The sequence below is a fragment of the Dunckerocampus dactyliophorus genome, chromosome 3, assembly GCF_027744805.1.
Source record: "Dunckerocampus dactyliophorus isolate RoL2022-P2 chromosome 3, RoL_Ddac_1.1, whole genome shotgun sequence".
Lineage (NCBI taxonomy): Eukaryota > Metazoa > Chordata > Actinopteri > Syngnathiformes > Syngnathidae > Dunckerocampus > Dunckerocampus dactyliophorus.
In genome coordinates this window covers 24,844,635-24,864,146 of record NC_072821.1, presented here as the reverse complement: position 1 = coordinate 24,864,146, position 19,512 = coordinate 24,844,635, and the positions used below count along the sequence as shown (strand labels likewise).

The following is a 19,512-nucleotide window of genomic DNA, read 5'->3' as shown; positions in this document are numbered from 1 at the left end:
GGGGGAGCTGTGTGTCAAAAATAGACATTTTAATGGGTGTCCCAATCACTCTGGAACATAACCTCCGTGAAAAGCAGGGTTTTACTGTACAATAGCATTCCATATGTTACCAACATGCATGTCGAACATACCTTGTATTGGGGTCTTAAAAATAGGTATCTAATTTAATTACGTCCTTATTATATAAGGTCTTTATCCAATGGTTTTATTCATTGAATTCAGAAGTTTGTAAAGTATAGTTTATAAATAAGAGCCTTTTAAAGGAGGTCACAGAAAGGTTACACAAATCATTGGTGCAGATATTTACAAAGAAAACATTCCCTATACCTCTAAAAGGGACACCACGCCAACCACAGCGCAGGTGCAATGTGTAGGTAGCCCAATACGCATGCACATGTTAGCGTATGCACATACTCACAATCAATCGTAAATCTCACACCCTTTTATGCACAGAATAATTAACACGGCTGTTTCCCTTGTAGGCAGTATTGAACTTCCACAAGCAGGTGGGCAACGTGGTGAAGCACATTTCGGAGCAGTACGAGGAACTGTTTGGAACAGGATTTAAACGGCTCAGTAACTGCAATCAGGAGCAAATGATGGCTCAGCTGATGGGAGCGCTCAATGTCTCTGGGAGATATTTTGCCTTTAAAGAAAAAATGAAGGTCAGACTTGTGCAACATGGATGCATTCGATGTGTTAACCAGGTGATATTTACCCCTGCAGTTTCTGACCAGATGATTGTCTGCTTGTGTGGTTGCGATGTGTAGCCTGCTGTGGTGAAGTTTGTGCGTGACAAGATGCAGCAGACAGACTCATTTACAGAGGAACAGGATCTGCATGAATTTGTCAGCAAGCTCTATGTGGACCTGGTGGATGAGATGCATGTTGCTCTCAACAAAGTATATGCAACACCCACCCCAAAACACATACACACACTGTACAGTATATACAGACATAAATCTTTACCACTGTAATTATTTCCTCCTAATTAGATTTATTCACATGGTATTGAGGATGACTCCATTAATGAGATCCATTTGAGCATTTCTCATCTTAGACATTTTGCTCGAGAGGCTCAGCTCATGGGGGATTATCATCTGGCTGTTCGCTACTACCATGAGGTACGATAACACCTGTAAAACATCTGCTGCTCGCTAAAAATAGGCCAGTGTTGAAAGAGATCCAAAAATTAAAACCAGTAAATCTTGTGTGTATTTTGCTTCAGTTGGTTGTGAGGGAGCCCCGTGAGCCCTCCCACAAGTTTGAGTGGGGAGGGCTCTACATGCAAACTGGAGAATACATAATGGCTAAAATGTGCTTCCATGATGCCGTTGCTGTTCAGCAAGCACACCAGCCCAGGTCAGACATGAAACACAATAAAAACATAGCATACAGTGCTTACAAAAAAAGAGATTGAGTTATCTGTAAGTGCATGTTATCATAACTTATCTAAGGATACATTTTGTTTAAGATAAAATAAACCATTGCTTTTTGGTTCTGGTTGCAGCAAGTCTGTCCAGGCTTGAAATTGTACTTTTTTAAAATTAAAATGTGAAAGGGTTGAAAGCTGACTCAAAGCCTGTGTGTTTGTTATTTTCTCCCTTTAGTCTGATGATGTGCGGTGTGCTGGCAGCCATGTTTAATGATTTTGAGCAAGCTGAGATATTCTTGGAGCGAGCCACCAGCATAGAGCCTCCCAATGTGGTGGCCTGGACTTTGCTGGGTGAGATCCAAGTTTTCACTCTGACTGTTGTTCAGCATTCAAATAGACACATCCTTAATGCAAAATCTTCTATCTGTGTTGATTAGTGTGGACATGTTTCCTGTCTTTGAGCCACAACAATATCATTTTTAAACATCGCTCTTTGGTTTGTAATAGATTGGGCAGGTGTACCTAATGCTGTGAATGTGAGCGTATGTCCTAAATAATTCAAAGCTTCTAAAATGACAAACTCAAGAGAGCTCAGAGAAAAGCCACTTTCTACATGTCTGCATTCGTTTTCCAGGCTTGGTCCAAGAGAGCCAGGACAAACACATCCTTGCTGAAAGGGCTTTCCTGGAGGCTAAAAGCCATCTGAACGCAAAGGAAGAAAGCCATCTGAACGCAAAGGAAGCAAGCCCTCTTAAAGGAAAGGAAGACGATAATGAAACTCACAAGGCAGAAGATGCAAATGTGGATGAGGAAAGCAAAAATCCAGTGGTCCAGGAAGAGGAAAATCCCATTCTACCTCCAGGTCGGTATCCCGCTATTATTTTATTTATTTACTTGGGACAGTGCCCATTAATGAACACTCTTATATTTCTGTGCAGACTGTGATAAAACAGATTATAGCATAGTTGCTCATTTTCACCTGAAGCACCCAGCCAGGAAGACACAGAAGGACATTATGACAACATATATATACTGCTAAAAAAAATTAGAGGAACACTTGGAAAACACATCAGATCTAAACTGGGGGGAAAATGATCTTGAATATCTTTCCTGATAATAAGTGGGTGATGTATTAGTAACAAAATGATGCCACATAATTTGATAGAAATGAAAATGATCACCCTATAGAGGGGGGAAATCAAAGACACCCCAAAAATGAAAGTGAAAAAATGATGCAGCAGACTGGTCCATTTTGTCAAAATGTCATTGTAGCAACTCAAAATGATTCTCAATAGTTTGTGTGGCCCCCACGTGCTTGTACACATGCCTGACAACGTCGGGGCATGCTCCTAATGAGACTACGGATGGTGTCCTGGGGGATCTCCTCCCAGATCTGGACCAGGGAATCAATGAGCTCCTGGACAGTCTGAGGAGCAACCTGGCAGCGCCAGATGGACCTAAACATAATGTCCCAGAGGTGTTCTGTTGTGTTTAGGTCAGGTGAATGTGGGGGCCAGTCAATGGTATCAATTCCTTCATCCTCCAGGAACTACCTGCATACACTAGCCACATGAGGTCGGGCATTGTCGTGGACCAGGTGGAACCCAGGTCTCACTGCACCAGCGTAGGTTCTGACAATGGGTCCAAGGATTTCATCCCGGTACCTAATAGCAGTCAGGGTGCCGTTATCTAACCTGTCGAGGTCTGTGCATCCTTCCAGGGATATGCCTCCCCAGACCATCACTGACCCACCACCAAACCGGTCAGGCTGAATGATGTTGCAGGCAGCATAACGTTCTCCACGGCATCTCCAGACCCTTTCACGTCTGTCGCATGTGCTCAGGTTGAACTTGCTCTCATCAGGGAAGAGCACAGGGCACCAGTGGTGTAGTTGCCAATTCTGGTGGTCTATGGCAAATGCCAATCAAGCTCTACGGTGCTGGGCAGTGAGCACAGGGCCCACTACAGGACGTCGGGCCCTCAGGCCACCCTCATGCAGCCTGTTTCTGATTGTTTGGTCAGAAACATTCACACCAGTGGCCTGCTGGATGTCATTTTGTAGGGCTCTGGCAGTGCTCAACCTGTTCCTCCTTGCACAAAGGAACCGATACCGATCCTGCTGAGGTTTGAAGGGCCTTCTACGGCCCTGTTCAGCTCTCCTCGAATAACTACCTGTCTCCTGGAATCTCCTCCATGCGTCCAGGTACCGCAGTGATGCCCTGGTCCAGATCTGGGAGGAGATCCCCCAGGACACCATCTGTAGTCTCATTAGGAGCATGCCCCGACGTTGTCAGGCATGCGTACAAGCACGTGGGGGCCACACAAACTACTGAGAATCATTTTGAGTTGCTACAATGACATTTTAGCAAAATGGACCAGTCTGCTGCATCATTTTTTCACTTTCATTTTTGGGGTGTCTTTGATTTCCCCCTCTATAGGGTGATCATTTTCATTTCTATCAAATGATGTGGCATCATTTTGTTACTATACATCACCCACTTATTATCAGGAAAGATATTCAAGATCATTTTCCCCCCCAGTTTCGATCTGATGTGTTTTTGAAGTGTTCCTCTAATTTTTTTGAGCAGTATATATATATATATATATATATATATATATATATATATAAAACATAAAAACACAAACGGAGATAAAAACACAAGGCACACATTCAAAAATTTTACATTACAACAATAAAATTTGTGAAAGGTAGTGAAGACACGACTGTGAACTTTTAAACTTTTTAGACGCTTTTAAATGTGTAATAAGTGGGACATTCTCCAATGTTTGTTGGGAGGCTGTGACTTCTTTGGACTGACAGAACTGAAGGTTGCTTTTCTGTGTGGGATCTCGAGCTCTCCTCTGGAGGAGGCTCTGATGCATAAACATCTGCCAGTCTGTAGTTTAATGTATGTAGAAAGTGGAGGTGTGTTTAGTCAGTGAAGAACTTAAACAGTGAAAAACACTGTTTTTTACTTGAATCTCCTGACACAAGGTAACAATCTGGATGTGTGTTTGCGACTTAAATGTTATTGCGTTGACATGTTTCATTTTATTCTATATTTTTGCATTTAGGTATTCAAACATGGGAAAACAAGGTGTTCATTACCAATAGTATCTTACTGTTAATTATTACATCAGTGGTGTAATATTTCTTTTTCAGAAAGATTCAAAGTGTTTATTGTCATGTGCACAGTAAAGAAACATGTTTCCCTGTACAATGAAATCCTGTTCACTCAGAACACCAGCATAAAAAAATAGTGTAAGTCGTATAGGTATAACAATAGTGAAAAATAGCGTAAAAATAGATAGGACAAAAGTAAAATAAATCAAGATAAATATGAAGTAGTGTAATGTTCTGATCAGCTGTTTAAAGGGGACCTATTGTCACGTCTTGTCTTTGGCATTGTGGCGATGACCCCAGTATGAAGAAAGCAGGCACCAATTGCAGGAAAAACTTATCTTTTAATGGGAGCTGCAGCACAGCAGCAGGAACTCAAGAAAGACAGGTTTGCTGTAGCGTGTCAGGCTTTCACTAACAAACACAGACAATGCAACAATAAACTAAGATGCACGCACCTGAACTAAATAGGAGAACTCAAATTAGCAACAGGTGCAAGTGATAAAGGAGAAAGCAAAACAGGAAGTACTACCAAAATAAGAGCATAGAACAGGAACTAAGGCATAAAAGTGTAAACACACTAAACTGTCACGCAGGCTAACTCATACTGTAGATCGTGACACCTATTATGCTTTTCCTCTTTTCTGACCTATAAAGTTTGTTAGAATGTTGTATTCTCGTGTTAAACGATGCCAAGGCATCAGATAATAAAGTTTGTGCATTTGGAAGTGAGACCTGAAAGCAGTTTTGGGTGGCTCTGCACGCTGTGTTTTACAGAGTTTTTTTAAAACACAGAGTTCCATTGACATCAATGCAACCCAGACTTCCTTATATGGGCATGCCCAGGCAAACGCTGTAGGCCTGCCCTCCCCGCGCTCTGCTCTGCTCTGCTCTGGTTACCGTGTTAGCCCGTGTTGCTCCCAGGAAACGTTTGTTCGAGTGTGCCTAAAGAGGCAAGCGTCAGGCAGAAGTGGTTGGAGTTGCTAATTCCCGGCCAGCAAGAGAAAAATATACTCATCTGTCAACGGCACTTCACACGAGACTGTTGTGAACATGGGCCAATACGAAGCAGGACTATCCACCAAACTGTTGCTCAAGTCCGACGCCTTTCCAACATTACTTGGTGTTGTTGAAGAGTCACAACAGCAAGCTGTTAGTAACAATTTATCAGTGCCCTAACTGTGTTTATTTTGTGGTAATCGGAAAAAAGGGGTTGGGCAGCTGTCCGGAAGTCCTCGGGAGCGCAATCACAGCGGAGTGGCCTCGACGGGAGGCGTACCTGGAGGAGGGCCGGGGGTGGAGTAGTGGAAGATCTAGAAAGCTTTCTGTGCGGGTTATCATGTGTAGCTGCTCTGTAGGAGTCCAGAACTCAATACAAAGGCCCGAAAATTAGTATAATAGGTCCCTAAATGCAGTCAACACAGGCAAAACCTGTCCTACCCAATCTGAAACTGAGCGAAGACATTCAGTGCTATTTATTGATTAAATAGATAATGTAATAGGACCCATCTGGGCAACAAAACATACCGTCATCAGTCACATGTCCCAATACTTTTGCCCACATGAAAAATGGAAGGGTTCAAACAAAAGGTGACATCTTTTATCCAGATGTAAATACCTGGAAAGAAAAGATGAAATGTTGCTCTTTGTCTTATATTGTCTTTTGATGTCAAACCCACATCCACATGCAAAAATAAAGGAATTAACCTCACTGTTCCAAAACTTCTGGAGGGCTCTGTACATGTTTTTTGTCTTGTGTGTAATAGGGTTTAGATGCTTAATCCCAAAATGTACATACAAAATAAAAATCACAATGGAATATAGACAGAAAACTGCATAAAATGAATAGTGGACTGTTGATGGTACATCTGTTTTTGAAAGCCTTTAGCAGTGGTTATGTGACTTAAGTTATGATCTCTTCTTCCCAGACACGGAGACTGATGACCAGGACATAACAGTGCACACAGAGTTGGAAGAAAACAATGTCATGTCCAAATCTATTTACACAGAGACCCTTGAATTTCTGTTGCACAACTATGCCCTGGAGGTAAAGAGACACACAGCAGCTTGTTTGCCGAGCTAACCATCATGCAAGACTAGCACTGTTAAAGTATATAGACAAAAACAAATGGAAAAATCCACTGGTGTTGTAGAGTAATGTTGTAACCCTGTAGGCAAATTGGATCATTTAAGTAGTCTTTCTTCAACATTTTGAAAAAATAAATGCAAACGATGGTTGTGATTTGTTGGTTAAGTGTGGTTTAGTGATTTCTATTTAATGTACTATCACGTTCCTTCTCTTTGTCAGATGGCAGAGCACGCTCTTTCCAAGGAGCTTTCTTCAGAGGGTGATCACAGGTTTCATTTGGCTCGTGTGGAGCTGCTCAGAGCTGACTATTCTAAAGCTGCTATCACCATCAGTGAGGCGCTACTTCAAAAAGAACCGGTAGGGCCAGAAACTACTTTATTTGCTGGATAATATGACATGTTTGGCCTCCTTTGTATCTGTTTTGTTACTCTGGCCTGTAATGGTAATTACCAATGCCTGTTATATTGTCTTCACTGTTTGTTAGGTCCAGAATTATTTGGATAATGTAGACGTCACTCACTACATCACGGCTCGAACATCGCTCGCTCACTCTATCACATTGTTTTCAAGAATTAATTCATTAAGAAATGGTTTCTGTTTCATGGTTGGTTATGGCCTATTCTTAGTCAAAAATATTGAAAGAGCAGTTATATATAGTGGTCTGGTTACTAGACGTCAGTAATGGTACATTAGCTTAGATTACATTACCTTAACACTGCATGGAGTCCATGGCGTGTCCGACATGATAGAATGAAAAAAAAAGTTCTCCTGGTTACAGTGTCTTGCCCTAACTAACGTCTTGGGCAGCGTCCTCCTCCCACTTTGCTTCACATTGCGCAAGCATGCCGAAACAAAAACAATCATGTCTGCCATGTGGAATGTAACTGCCAGCACATGCCACGAAAACTATCTTGCGGGGATAGCGCATTAAAAAGCTTTAATTTAATACGGCATTTGGAGCACACATGATGAGTTTTCAAGGCTCACAGTGTGATCATCAGTCAAACGGTAGCTAACGCAGCCATGTGGACCACACTTGCCCGTATGTGTGTGACAGTCAGAAAGCTACATTCCGGTACAGCAGGTGGCGGTATGCACCTAAATGTTGGTTGCGACCCGCCATGAACAAGAAGACCGGTCGTTTTCGGTAGTCAGAGTTAGATGGATAGATAAATACTTTGTTCATCTCCAAGAGAACAACACTGCAGCTTTATTGTATCTGTATTTCTATTTATCGATATACACTGTGTTCCAAATTATTCTGCAAATAGGATTTTAGTATCATAAACATGTTGTTTTTCAATTAAATTCATGGATGGCATTGTGTCTTGGGGCTCTTTGGATTACTGATATCAATCTCGGACAACTGTCATAATTAGTTTGCCAGGTGAGCCCAATTAAAATAAAACTAATTAAAAATGATGTTCCACATTATTAAGCATGCCACAGATTTCAAGCAATGTGGGAAAGATAAAGGATCTCTGCTGACAAAAACGTGTCAAATATTGCAATGCCTTGGACAAGGCATGAAAACATTCAATAATTCACAAAAACTTTTGTACGGTGAAGATATTTATGGCTGATTCAGATGACAGCCGGGATTGTGTTGATAAAGGCATAATGAGAAAGGTTTCTGCCAGACAAATGTATTGAATCAAGAGATCATCTGCTAAAATGCCATTACAGAGCAGCAAACAGGTGTTTGAAGCTGCTGGTCCCTCTGAAGTCCCATGAACCCCAATGTGTAGGATCCGCCAGAGGCGTGCAGTTATGCCTAAACCTACTACTTGGCCTCCCTAACCAATACTCACAAGCAGAAACGTTTGCAGTGGGCCAAGAAATACATAAAAATTAATTTTCAAACAATCCCGTTTACTGATGAGGGCCGTGCAACCTTGGGTGGTCCGGATGGATGAAGCAGAGTATGGCCAGCATATTTCAACAAGGCTGTCAGCAAGGAGGTGGCTGAGTTATGTTTTAGATCGGAATCATTGGGAGAGAGGTGGTAGGGCCTTTATGGTCAGTGAAGATGTGAAAATGCCCTCAGCAAAGTATTTGGAGTTTCTGAATGGCCGCTTTCTTCCATGGTACAATATGAAGAACCGTTCCTTCTGTAGCAAAATGACCTTGATGCATGACAGTGCACCATTTCATGATGCAAAGAATACGTACCTCTCTGTCATTGGCTGTTATGGGCATAAAAGGAGAGAAACTCATGGTTTCACTCCCTTTTTTCCTCTGACCTCAACCAAATTGAGAACCTATGGCGCATCATCAAGGCTTTGCAATCGTGTCGGTATATTTATGGTGTTTATTGAATAATCCAAATCCAACAACGTTTTACATTTGATTTTAGTATAAACTGGGCACACTGTAAACTGGAGTGTGTGCGTGCATAACCAGCTCCACTCAAGAGAGAGCAAATGCGAGGGTTAGCAAATGCTGACAATGGTGACTTCTCTGCATTTTATTGTTGTTTTCCTGAACAATTTTTTTGCCCTTATTATGGACTACGGTGAGGCCGCGCTTCAGTTCTGTGCTGCCAAAATCTGGAACAGTCTTCCAGAATATGTGCGACAATGCTCAACTTTGGCAATGTTCAAATCCAGGCTGAAGACACTTCAACTGCTCATTTGACAACTGAAAGTATTTTATCTGCACTCTTCTTTTAATTTGTTGGTTTTATGGAATATTTAGGAAGTGATTTTACCCTTCTTTTCTGTAAAGCACTTTGAATTACCTTGTGTACAAATTGTACAAATGCCCTGTGATTGGCTGGCGACCAGTCCAGGGTGTACCCCGCCTGTTGCCCAAAGTCAGCTGTGATAGGTTCCACCATGCCCCCGAGACCCTAAAGAGGAGAAGCGGTATAGAAAATGGATGGATGGATGGATGGACAAATTTTACAAAATAAACTTGCCTTGCCTTGACTATCTTAATAATAGTGCTTTCCGAAATACATACTGTACTTAAACAATTAGTAGTAGTTCTGAAGTATAGGAGATGTCACAAGATTAGAACATGACCACATCAAGCATCATGGGAAATGTAGTTTTTAGGCACATATTAGCCGCACCAATGTATAAACTGCAGGGTTCAAAGTTTGAGAAAAAATTAGTGGCTTATACAACGGAATTTACGGTATTGAATTAGTAATTACCTATTTTTTGGGCCCCCTGGCAGTTAAGGGGCGTAGGAGTTGGAATGGAATAAAGTTGGAATAATCCTAACCCTAAAGCAGGGGTGTCAAACTCATTTTCATAGAGGGCCACATCGCAGTTGCGGCTGCCCTCAGAGGGCCACTTATAACTATCAGTATATATGAATATAAATTTGAATAGAACCTCATGATACTATTACACAATTGCCCATGCATTTGATTATTATATTTGTACGAACAAATTGATGGATAACTTTCTTAGAAATGAGAAGTAAAGTGAGAATGTCATGGTGACAAGCAGACATTCAAGTATTTACTGTATTTTTGAAAAATGCGTGGAATATCGGATCGGATCACAATAACGGATCAAATACATTTAGAAGGACAGAGGTGAAGTGCATTATTGATATACATTATTCCCGAGGTTTTGCGGGCCACATAAAATGATGTGGCGGGCCACATCTGGCCCCCGGGCCTTGTGTTTGACACCTGTGCCCTAAAGGATAAAACAAAACTGCACATTTCAGAGTGGCCTTTTATTGTGGGCAGTCTAAGGCATACCTGTGCACTAATCATGGTGTCTAATCAGCATCTTGATATGGCACACCTGTGAGGTGGGATGGATTATCTCAGCAAAGGAGAAGTGCTCACGATCACAGATTTAGACAGATTTGTGAACAAATTCTGAGAGAAATGGTGATATTGTGTATGTGGAAAAAGTTTTAGATCTTTGAGTTCACCTCATAAAAAATGGGAGCAAAAACAGAAGTGTTGCGTTTATATTTTAGTTGAGTGTATCTTTTGGAATATGAATGACTAACCAACATGATGGTAATGTTTACTAGAGTATTTTCCACATTGTGATCAGTTTGCAGATATGTGGGCTCTAAATGGCCACTGCCACTACTTGTGTGAGTCATTCGCTGAGGCTCAGGGGAGTTATGAACGGAGCCTGGACTTCCCACAGCAGCCATCAGACACTCACGTCGTGCTTCTTCGCTTGGGAGCCATTTATCTCCAGGAGAAGAAGGTTAGACATGACCATACACTAGGCCTGTCACGATAACAAAATGTTCCTGGATAATAATTTTCCTACAAATTATTGTTGATAATCGATATAATTGACAACTTTTTTTAGACCATTTTTTCCATTAATTAATTGGCATAATGAGGTGAGTACATCATTTCTTAAGAGTATTTAACATTGTAATTGGAATGTCAAGAGTTTTTTCAATTGCAGATGCAATTGTAATAGCTTTATTAATGTAAGCTATTTTTATGACACTCTTATTTTATTATCACTATTTGACAGGATGTGCGCCGCTGCTATTTTGAAGGCCGGAAGTGTGATGTGTGTTAAAAAGGTGTTTTGACTATGGCTCAGTGAGATAGCTATCGAGTGCCTCTTGAAGCCGTGGCTGTTGCCCCTATTTCACACACAACTTGCACGAAGTCAGCGGCCAACCTAAAATGCTACATTAACAAGCACTAAAGCACAACTCATACAGCCTGAGTGGAACACACACACACACATACACACACACAGCCGCATTAGCATGCTCCACTAAACCAAGCTCACCCAGCTTGCTTATACTGGCTATTGCTGGCTTACTTTCGGTGGCTAGTAATAGTATCAAAGTTTTTTCGCCGATTTAGCTAATGTTTGTGGTTGCAGCCTCGACATGTTTAGTTCAGGAGAGGGCTGGTAAGATAAGATAAACCTTTAGTAGTCCCACAAGGGAAAATTCCAGGTTTACAGCAGCATAAGTCCAAAAGCAGACACGAGCAGAGTAGAAAAACACGCAAGAACATAGAAAGTGCAAAATTACAAAATGACGTGAAAATGTATTATATTATTACATATTTCACTGTTATTACATAATGGGTGGCCTTCTTAATTAGCTTCTCTAGCCTCTTCCTGTCAGCTGCTGGGATGCCGTTCCTCCAGCAAACCACGCCATTGAAGATGGCAGAGGCCACAACAGAGTCATAGAAGGTCTTCAAGAGTGCCCCCTGCACCTCAAAGGACCTCAGCCTCCTGGGCAGATAGTCTTCTCTGACCAGTTGTGTTGTCAGTACAGTCCAGCTTATGGTTCAGACGAACACCCAGGTACTTATAAGATGTCACCATCTCAATGTCCTGGCTGGTTAGTGTTTGTGAAGATGTGCCACACTATTTCCACACACTCTTCCCGAGCGTGCCCCCCGCACCATGACAGAGCAGTCCGGGCACAGTGAGGGGGAAGCACTGTTGTTGCTACGGAGACGAATATCCAACTGCCATTGTGAAATTTAACAGCACGTCCAACATGAAACTAACTTCACCAATGTCCAGACTGAGCCCTCTTGTCATTCAGCCTGTGCGGTAAAGAGAGAGGAGACAGAGGAAAACAAACACGCATGCACATCTGAATGTATCGAGGTTAGCAAAATGACCAACTTTTATCGTTCGATGAATCGATTTATTGATTATCGTGACAGGCCTCCCATATATTTGCACGTCAGTCATTACTGTATGATTGTACAGTGTAAGCATGGCAGCTAAGTTGCTGTGGGAATGGAAGCAATCTTTCAACATAAGTCACTAATTCAAGCTGTCATTTTCTCTTTCTGCTATTCCCCATTAGTTTGAGCAAGCTAAAATGGCCTACCTGCAAGCGTGTGAAAAATCTCCCTCCTGCCTTACCTGGTTGGGCCTTGGTATCGCCTGTTACCAGGTAAAAAGCCGTCTGTAGTACTTGTATGGACCTGAAGATATTTGTTTTGAGCTGTCTTAATTACTTATGTGTACAGTATTAGCTGTACTCTTCATGCACATTAACATTCTTTACATCCTAAAAATTAGACATTTATCCCGTGGCTTCTTTTGAGTGCTGGAGGTCCTCGGGTTACGTACGAGTTGTATTCCTAGACTGTAATGCAAGTCAAGTTTTGGTGTATGTCGGATGTTATACCTATATTAACTCCTAAGTCCCTCTCACTCTAGACAGAACACATGAAGGACATATAAAATACAGTAATAAAAATATTAAAGACTATAGAATTAGATAAGACAGTCATAAAAAAGACAGAACTCCACTTTTATCCCTGTGATTGCATTGCAAAGAGGGGGGGAGAGGCTTATCGGGAGCAGGAAGCCTCAATAACAAGATCACTACACTGCTTATGCTGTTATCACTGTCCATTTTATAGTACAGGGGTTGGGAACCTTTTTGGATAACAGGGCCATGAAAGCCACATATTTTAAAATGTATTTTCGTGAGAGCCATATAATATTTGTTTAACACTGAATACAACTAAATGTGTGCATTTTCAGACAAGACCAACAATTTTAGAATATAGTAAGTCTCTGCATTTAGTCTTTTAATAACGTTGCCATACTGAAGCTAATCGATAATCAGTTAAAATACTTATTCCCATAAATGCGACTTCTGGTGCTGCATGGTTTTGCTGATGGCTTTGTAGTCTGGTCGAAGAATGGTGACGTTAAGCTTCATGTCCTTCACTTGTTTCCTCCACTTGATTTGCCATCATGATGGTACGAACGTGAACAGTTCTTGCTGACAGTGGCACGTCTTTTATTGATTTCACTATCTTGTCTTCATCCGAAAAGTCGTCGAAAGGTTCATTCGCCACATCAAGCATGAATGTTTTGGCATATTAGTTGGCCGAAGACCAGTCAGCTTGTCGGTTCCATGCACGGAGATGCTCCTGACTAGCTTGCACTCGGGACAGTAGCTCTTACTTCTTGACCTTTCAATGACCCGATAGGCTACTGCATTATCAAATTAAGCTCGTGCTGTGGCGTCGGACCCGGAAAATATCAGAAGGACAGTTAGCATCCGCATTGCGGTAAAAAATGAATAGATGGATGAAAATGCATTATAATGTTTTATATTTTGAACATTATTTTTAATACTGTGATTTCTGTAACGTTTTACTCTAAAATGTCAGCGAAAAAAAAGAAAAAAAAATGTACACAGTGTTAAGAATGTGTGAGAGACAGATGCAGACATCAAAAGAGCCATATATGGCTCGCGAGCCATAGGTTGACAACCCCTGTTATAGTAGATTTTTTCACATGTTCAAGAATACTTTCACATGTTCAGGAATACCATATTTATCCTTCATTTATCCTTCGTGTTCTCCATGTTCAAGCAGCACTGGACTGGGAGTGCAGCCAGTGTTGGTTTCGCTACTGAACGTCTTACTATGTTGAATTTTACTTTGACTTTGCTTCACATGTTACCACCAAAAAGCTCTGCCTGACTGCCTTGGGTGACAAAATAGAAGTTAAATAATGGACTAAAAAGAACAACAGTATTTTACATGTATTCATCCGCCTACGTTGTACTCCGCCATGCGACTTAACTAGTTCTTTTTTATAGTATTAATCAGTTATGGCAGTGCCTACATAAGCACAAAACATCATAACTCGAAACACCGTAAACCGAGGACCACCTGTAGTCAGCCTGATGACCTAGTCAGGATTTTTTTTTGTTATCAAAAAAATGTTGTTTTCATAAAATAAATACATTACAATGAAACCTAGTTTCGGACAAAAACCGTGTACAAAAACTGAAGTAATAATGTAAATAATGTAAATTTTTTAAATACAATTATTCGTCTGTCCCAGACACCCAAAAATATTAACAAAAAATAAATTTTACATACAGAAAACAATGAGAAATAGATATAAATGACTAATGAAATGGATTAATGAGCATTTATCATCACTTTTACCTTTCTGGAAGACTCATTGGCGTATGGAAGACGGTTAGGAGGGGAGAGGAAGGAGGAGATGTTACTGTTTGGAAGGGAAATCCCACGCCATAAGGACCTTTAAACATCATCGATCCTTTGCAATCTTGTTAACACTTTTACCTTTGGCAACATTACCTGCCTTGATTTCTTCTTTCTTCACCGGGATGGCGAGATAGGCCAGGACGTACTTCCTTCAGTTCTTTCTTGAATTCAAGATTGTTTCTCACCTTCTTTATCAAAGTACTGGCATACTCAACGTTTTTTTTTTTGGCCCCATGGTGGGCTATTTAGCAGTCAAGACTAGAAAAACTCGAGTCAGGATTTTCATGATGTTGTAGAAAGATGTTTTAGTTTTGCTTTCCCTAAAGGAAAAAAGAAGCCTGTGTTGAATTTGTGTTTGTGTCTGAGTGTATAGCTGGGGGAGCTTTGTGTTGCTGAAGAAGCTTTGACGGAGGCCAACCATTTGAACAATCACAACGCAGAGGTGTGGGCCTACTTGACTCTGATCTGCCTCAAGGTGAGTGACACTTGATTTGTTCAAGTAAAAAGACCTCAGGTTTAACATCAGATCAGAGAACACTCTTGTACTTAAATACAATTCACTTTGCATGGGCACCATACATCACTACGATTTTATGAAACATCTTTAGTGTGACAGACACGAGGAAGCAGAGCTGTTCTACAAATATGCTATCAGGGTGAGTTGGACTGATTTTTACCACACATTTCCTAGCTACATGTACAAACATTTTGTCAGCTCATTTTCGAATATATTGGTTCACAGTACAACTTGGAGAATGCAGCGCTTCACAGGGAGGTAAAAGATCTTCAGAATCAGGCCCAGATCCGTCCGCTGACATCATGCTTTCAACCAAACGCTTGACATGTTGTTTAGAACATTGGAAGCCAACTAATTGTTTTGCATTATATTATTCCTGAATAATCTGTAATATATATTACAGTCATCCCTCGTTTATCGCGGTTAATTGGTTCCAGACCTGACCACCAAGTGAATTTCCGGGAAGTAGGATTCAATATTAATAAACGAAATATTTTTTACAGTTAGAGCATAGAAAACCTGTTATGATGTTCTAAATACAGTTTTTAACGTCATTAAAGCCCTGTAGACATAAAATAACACCAGTCACCTTGACACTCCTATTATTCTTTGTTTACACCACATTGCGCAGGCTAGGCGATCACAGCAGGGAAGAGACGAGAGACGACTGCCGTTAGCATAGCAAGCTTCCGAGCTAACTAGTTAGCCTCTCTATTTTACTTTTTGTAAACTTAAAGGGATAGTTTGGATTTTTTTTACATGAAGTTGTATGACATCCGCATCAACAGTAACTTCCCCCCGACTTGTTCCTGTGAGCTCAGTTCTGGTGAAGAGGAATGTAGTTCCGTTTATTTGCTCGGGCCACTTAACTAAAGACTAAAGAATATGCGTTCAAAAGAGTAATACATTTGCATCATAAAAATGCCTCCTTAAAAAAATCAGACCTCACGCTCTGCGTTACTTTCTTTCCGCTGACAGTAACACAGAGCGATTTGTGAGGTCTGATTTTTTCGAGGAGACATTTTTGTAATGCAAATGTATTACTCTTTTGAACGCATATTGTTTTGAAAAGCCAAATTCTTTACTTAAGAGCAACTAACTGGAACTACGTTTCTCTTCACCAAAATCCGACCAGAACTGGGCTCACGGGGCCAAGTGTAAATCACTGTTGATGCACTACACTGTTGATGGGGATGTCATACAACTTCATGTCAAAAAAATCTGAACTATCCCTTTAAGAAAGTGTTTCAAGCAAAGTGTGGAAGAAGGATAAAATAAGAAGCCGAACGCTAACGACTTACTTAACTTAAAACTTATCATTCTATCATGTTGGACATGCCATGGCTGACTCCATGCAGTGTGAAGGTGATGTAGTATAAAGTCATGTCTCATTGATGTAACATTACTGACCGGCTAGTGGCCAGAATACTACTTGCAAATTGTCTAGCAATATTTTTTTTTAATAAAAATGGGCCATAATCAACCACAAAACAGCGATCATCAATTAATTATTTTTTGAATAGCTACAATAGAAAGAGGGAGCAATGTTGGAACCGTGATGTAGAACAGGACGACTGTATATGTTATGTCTTTGTACAGTGAATTTACTCAAGCCGTTCCTGCTTATGTCACCAACCCTTTTATGTCACCAAGTCCTGACCCACTGTTGTTATTACTGTATTACTTGTAGAATTAAAATGGACCTGCTTAAGTCGACGTCAACATACATGCTCGATCGCTTTTTTCCGTATACGTTGACATGTGTTGTAATATTGTCAACCTTGTCCGTATCGCAGCTGTTTGGTTTTACAGCACTAAAGCACACACACAGTGACTCCCTATTCAGTGCAAAATCTGTAAAAGAATTGTCGTATTAACCCGGATTCTTCAAATTTTTAAAAAACAAATCATTTATTATTTCTCCTTCTGCTTATGTCTTTGGTGCAAGTCACAAGCAAATATGCAAGCAATGGTTAGTTTCGGTTTGGATTTATGTCGTCAACCACCAATGTCAATGTCAGTCAGCCGGAAAAGGGGGTTCCATTGTATTTTAAATATGTATATGTAAAATAACATTTTACATTTTATGGGGTTTGCCCTGCGATTGACTGGTGAACAGTCCAGGGTGTACCCGACCTCTTGCCCAAAGTCACCTGGGATAGGTTCCAGCATACCCCCGTGACCCTAGTGAGGATAAGCAGCATAGAAGATAGATGGATTGATTTTACGTGGTTCTTTTTCCTGAATTAAAACAGGATACAGTTGTCCCTTGGATATTGAGGTTAATTGGTTCCATACCAGACTGCGCTAAGTGAATTTCCGCGAAGTAGGATTCCTTATTTATAAATGGAATATTTTCAGAGTTTGAGCATAAGAAACATTATTAAGACTTTCTAAATATGTTTTTTTCGCATTATTAGAGCCCTCTAGACATGAAATAACACTCCTATATTCGCTTTTACACTTGTATTACTCAGTTTAATTGACATAATAATAAGACGTTTGAGACATATTAGACTCACACACGTATTACACTATTTAGCCATCTTTAGGATTAAAAATGCTTAATTTGGGACAAGAATACATACAATTTGCTTATATATGCATATGTTCAGACAATAAATAGGCTGTATTAAACCACGAAACAGTGATCATTTAATTAATTTTTGAAAAACCGCCATAGAGTGAGGGAGCGATGTTCGAACCACAATGTAGCAAGGGACAGCTGTATTTAGTTTTTATTGGCCATGACACATTTGCAAAAAGTGAGAAAAAACATGAGAATCAAAGTATGTTTAGAACTACAAATTAACTTGATTCTGTTGCTTCTGTTTGTCGTTTTCTTTTAATTTCACTAACAAAATGGAGCAACCTGTAAGTGCTTTTACATTGGGCAGGGGCCCACAGGAGCACTCGCTGCTCGTTGAGAAGAGCAATACATGCTCGTGCTTTCATGTCAGGCTCTCCAAAAGTCTCTTCACTAGATTTGTTGTGAATCGGTTTTTGAATAAAGAGTGTCAAGAGGGCTCTGATTATTCACTAAATAGCCACAAAGTAACTAAGTTGGCAACACCAATTCCTTTTGCTCCGTCTTCTTTTTCTCTGGCAGACCAGAGAAATAATGTCCCCGAGGAGACATGGAAAAATAAAAATTGAGTAAAAAAAAAAAAGACAAACTTTTGCGAGAGCTCTTAAAACATTTGTGGGACAACGCAAAACTTTTGAAAGAGAACGCAAAACTGTTTGCAAGCACTGATCTAAAAAAAAGACTGGATCGAGCAACCTATTGTTTTCACGCGCCAAAATTTTAAGCCAGATTTTTTCGATCGCCGCCATCTTGGTGAGACCACCTTACGCGCCACAGCTTTGTGATTGTGCTGGTATACGAACGCAGAATTAGTGAAAAATCATCAAAAACATCAGGAGTGCCAGTGAAGGAAGCGAGGATGAGGAAACACAACTTAAAAAGCACTTCCCAAGAACCTTCCACTCGTAAGTACTTTTACTTGGCACCTTTTTTTGACCTGATATATGTGCCTCTACTTGAACGGCTTTGCTTTGAAAAGTTCTCGAAATGTAACCAAAAGTTAAAGTATGAACTTTGATGGGTGGTTTTGCCAGAATTTTCTAGTTACACCTTCCTGTAACAACTAGGCCTTTTTTGGTGCCTAGCCTAGCAATCAATGATAAAATTATTTCTATGCAGTTTTTTACAGTAGGCTTTGAGTATTTGCACTTATCTAATGTCTTTTTGTACCAAAAAACAGCTTTTTTAAAAGCTACCACAACTACCAAGTTACATTAATTCTGATACCACACATGATTCACGCAAAGGTAGAAGACATGTGACAAAATTTCTGCTTTCTTCCTGCCTTAACCTTATCCTGAGATAAAAAAAAAATAATGGTTTACCGTAGGAAAATAATTAGACAAAGATAGACTTTAAATTCCGTACGTAAACAATGTTTGCAGGCTGCCACACAGCCAATTTTTCGTCCGTCTCGAAGCTAAAATACATCTTACTAGCTTGATAAATGACACAAAAGCGTATAAATCTGAGTAGTTATAACCTTTAGCAGTTGATTTTGGTGGCTATACGATCAATCGAAGTTTTACCAGTGCGTTGCCATACTGTTGTCTCACAGCAAAGTGGTCTCACCAAGATGGCCGCCGCAAATTTCCATTGGCTTCAAAAATAAAACAATAGAAGCTCGATCCAGTCTTTTTTTTAGATCAGTGTTTGCAAGAGCATTGCACTTCCGTGTTCAGAGAAGATGTTTGAGTTGAAACTTCAAATTAAGAGCGGCACATTTGTTGCTGAGTTTGATATGACTGATAGGACAAGTAGTGCTTGTAGTTGCAAGAATGTGATGTATGGCAATCAGTGTGTTTCCTTTCGAGAGTGCTGAAAGAGTGCTGTTCTTAATTTAAGTTTCACCCCAAA

General features: G+C 40.4%; 1 protein-coding gene across 3 annotated transcripts in view; it reads left to right on the top strand.

The window, feature by feature from the left end:
* cfap70 (cilia and flagella associated protein 70) overlaps positions 1–15,802 on the top strand; it is a 29,169-nt gene extending 13,367 nt beyond the window's left edge. For all 3 annotated transcript variants that reach the window (XM_054771038.1, XM_054771037.1, XM_054771039.1), the window contains 13 exons: positions 483–665; positions 771–902; positions 996–1,124; positions 1,229–1,362; positions 1,611–1,726; positions 2,010–2,237; positions 6,425–6,543; positions 6,805–6,942; positions 10,614–10,775; positions 12,373–12,462; positions 14,925–15,026; positions 15,160–15,207; positions 15,294–15,802. In XM_054771038.1, the coding sequence (XP_054627013.1) occupies positions 483–665; positions 771–902; positions 996–1,124; positions 1,229–1,362; positions 1,611–1,726; positions 2,010–2,237; positions 6,425–6,543; positions 6,805–6,942; positions 10,614–10,775; positions 12,373–12,462; positions 14,925–15,026; positions 15,160–15,207; positions 15,294–15,392 (1,680 nt within the window). In that variant the 3' untranslated portion in view covers positions 15,393–15,802. The remainder of the gene's footprint in view (positions 1–482; positions 666–770; positions 903–995; positions 1,125–1,228; positions 1,363–1,610; positions 1,727–2,009; positions 2,238–6,424; positions 6,544–6,804; positions 6,943–10,613; positions 10,776–12,372; positions 12,463–14,924; positions 15,027–15,159; positions 15,208–15,293) is intronic.
* Positions 15,803–19,512: the final 3,710 nt, after the last annotated feature.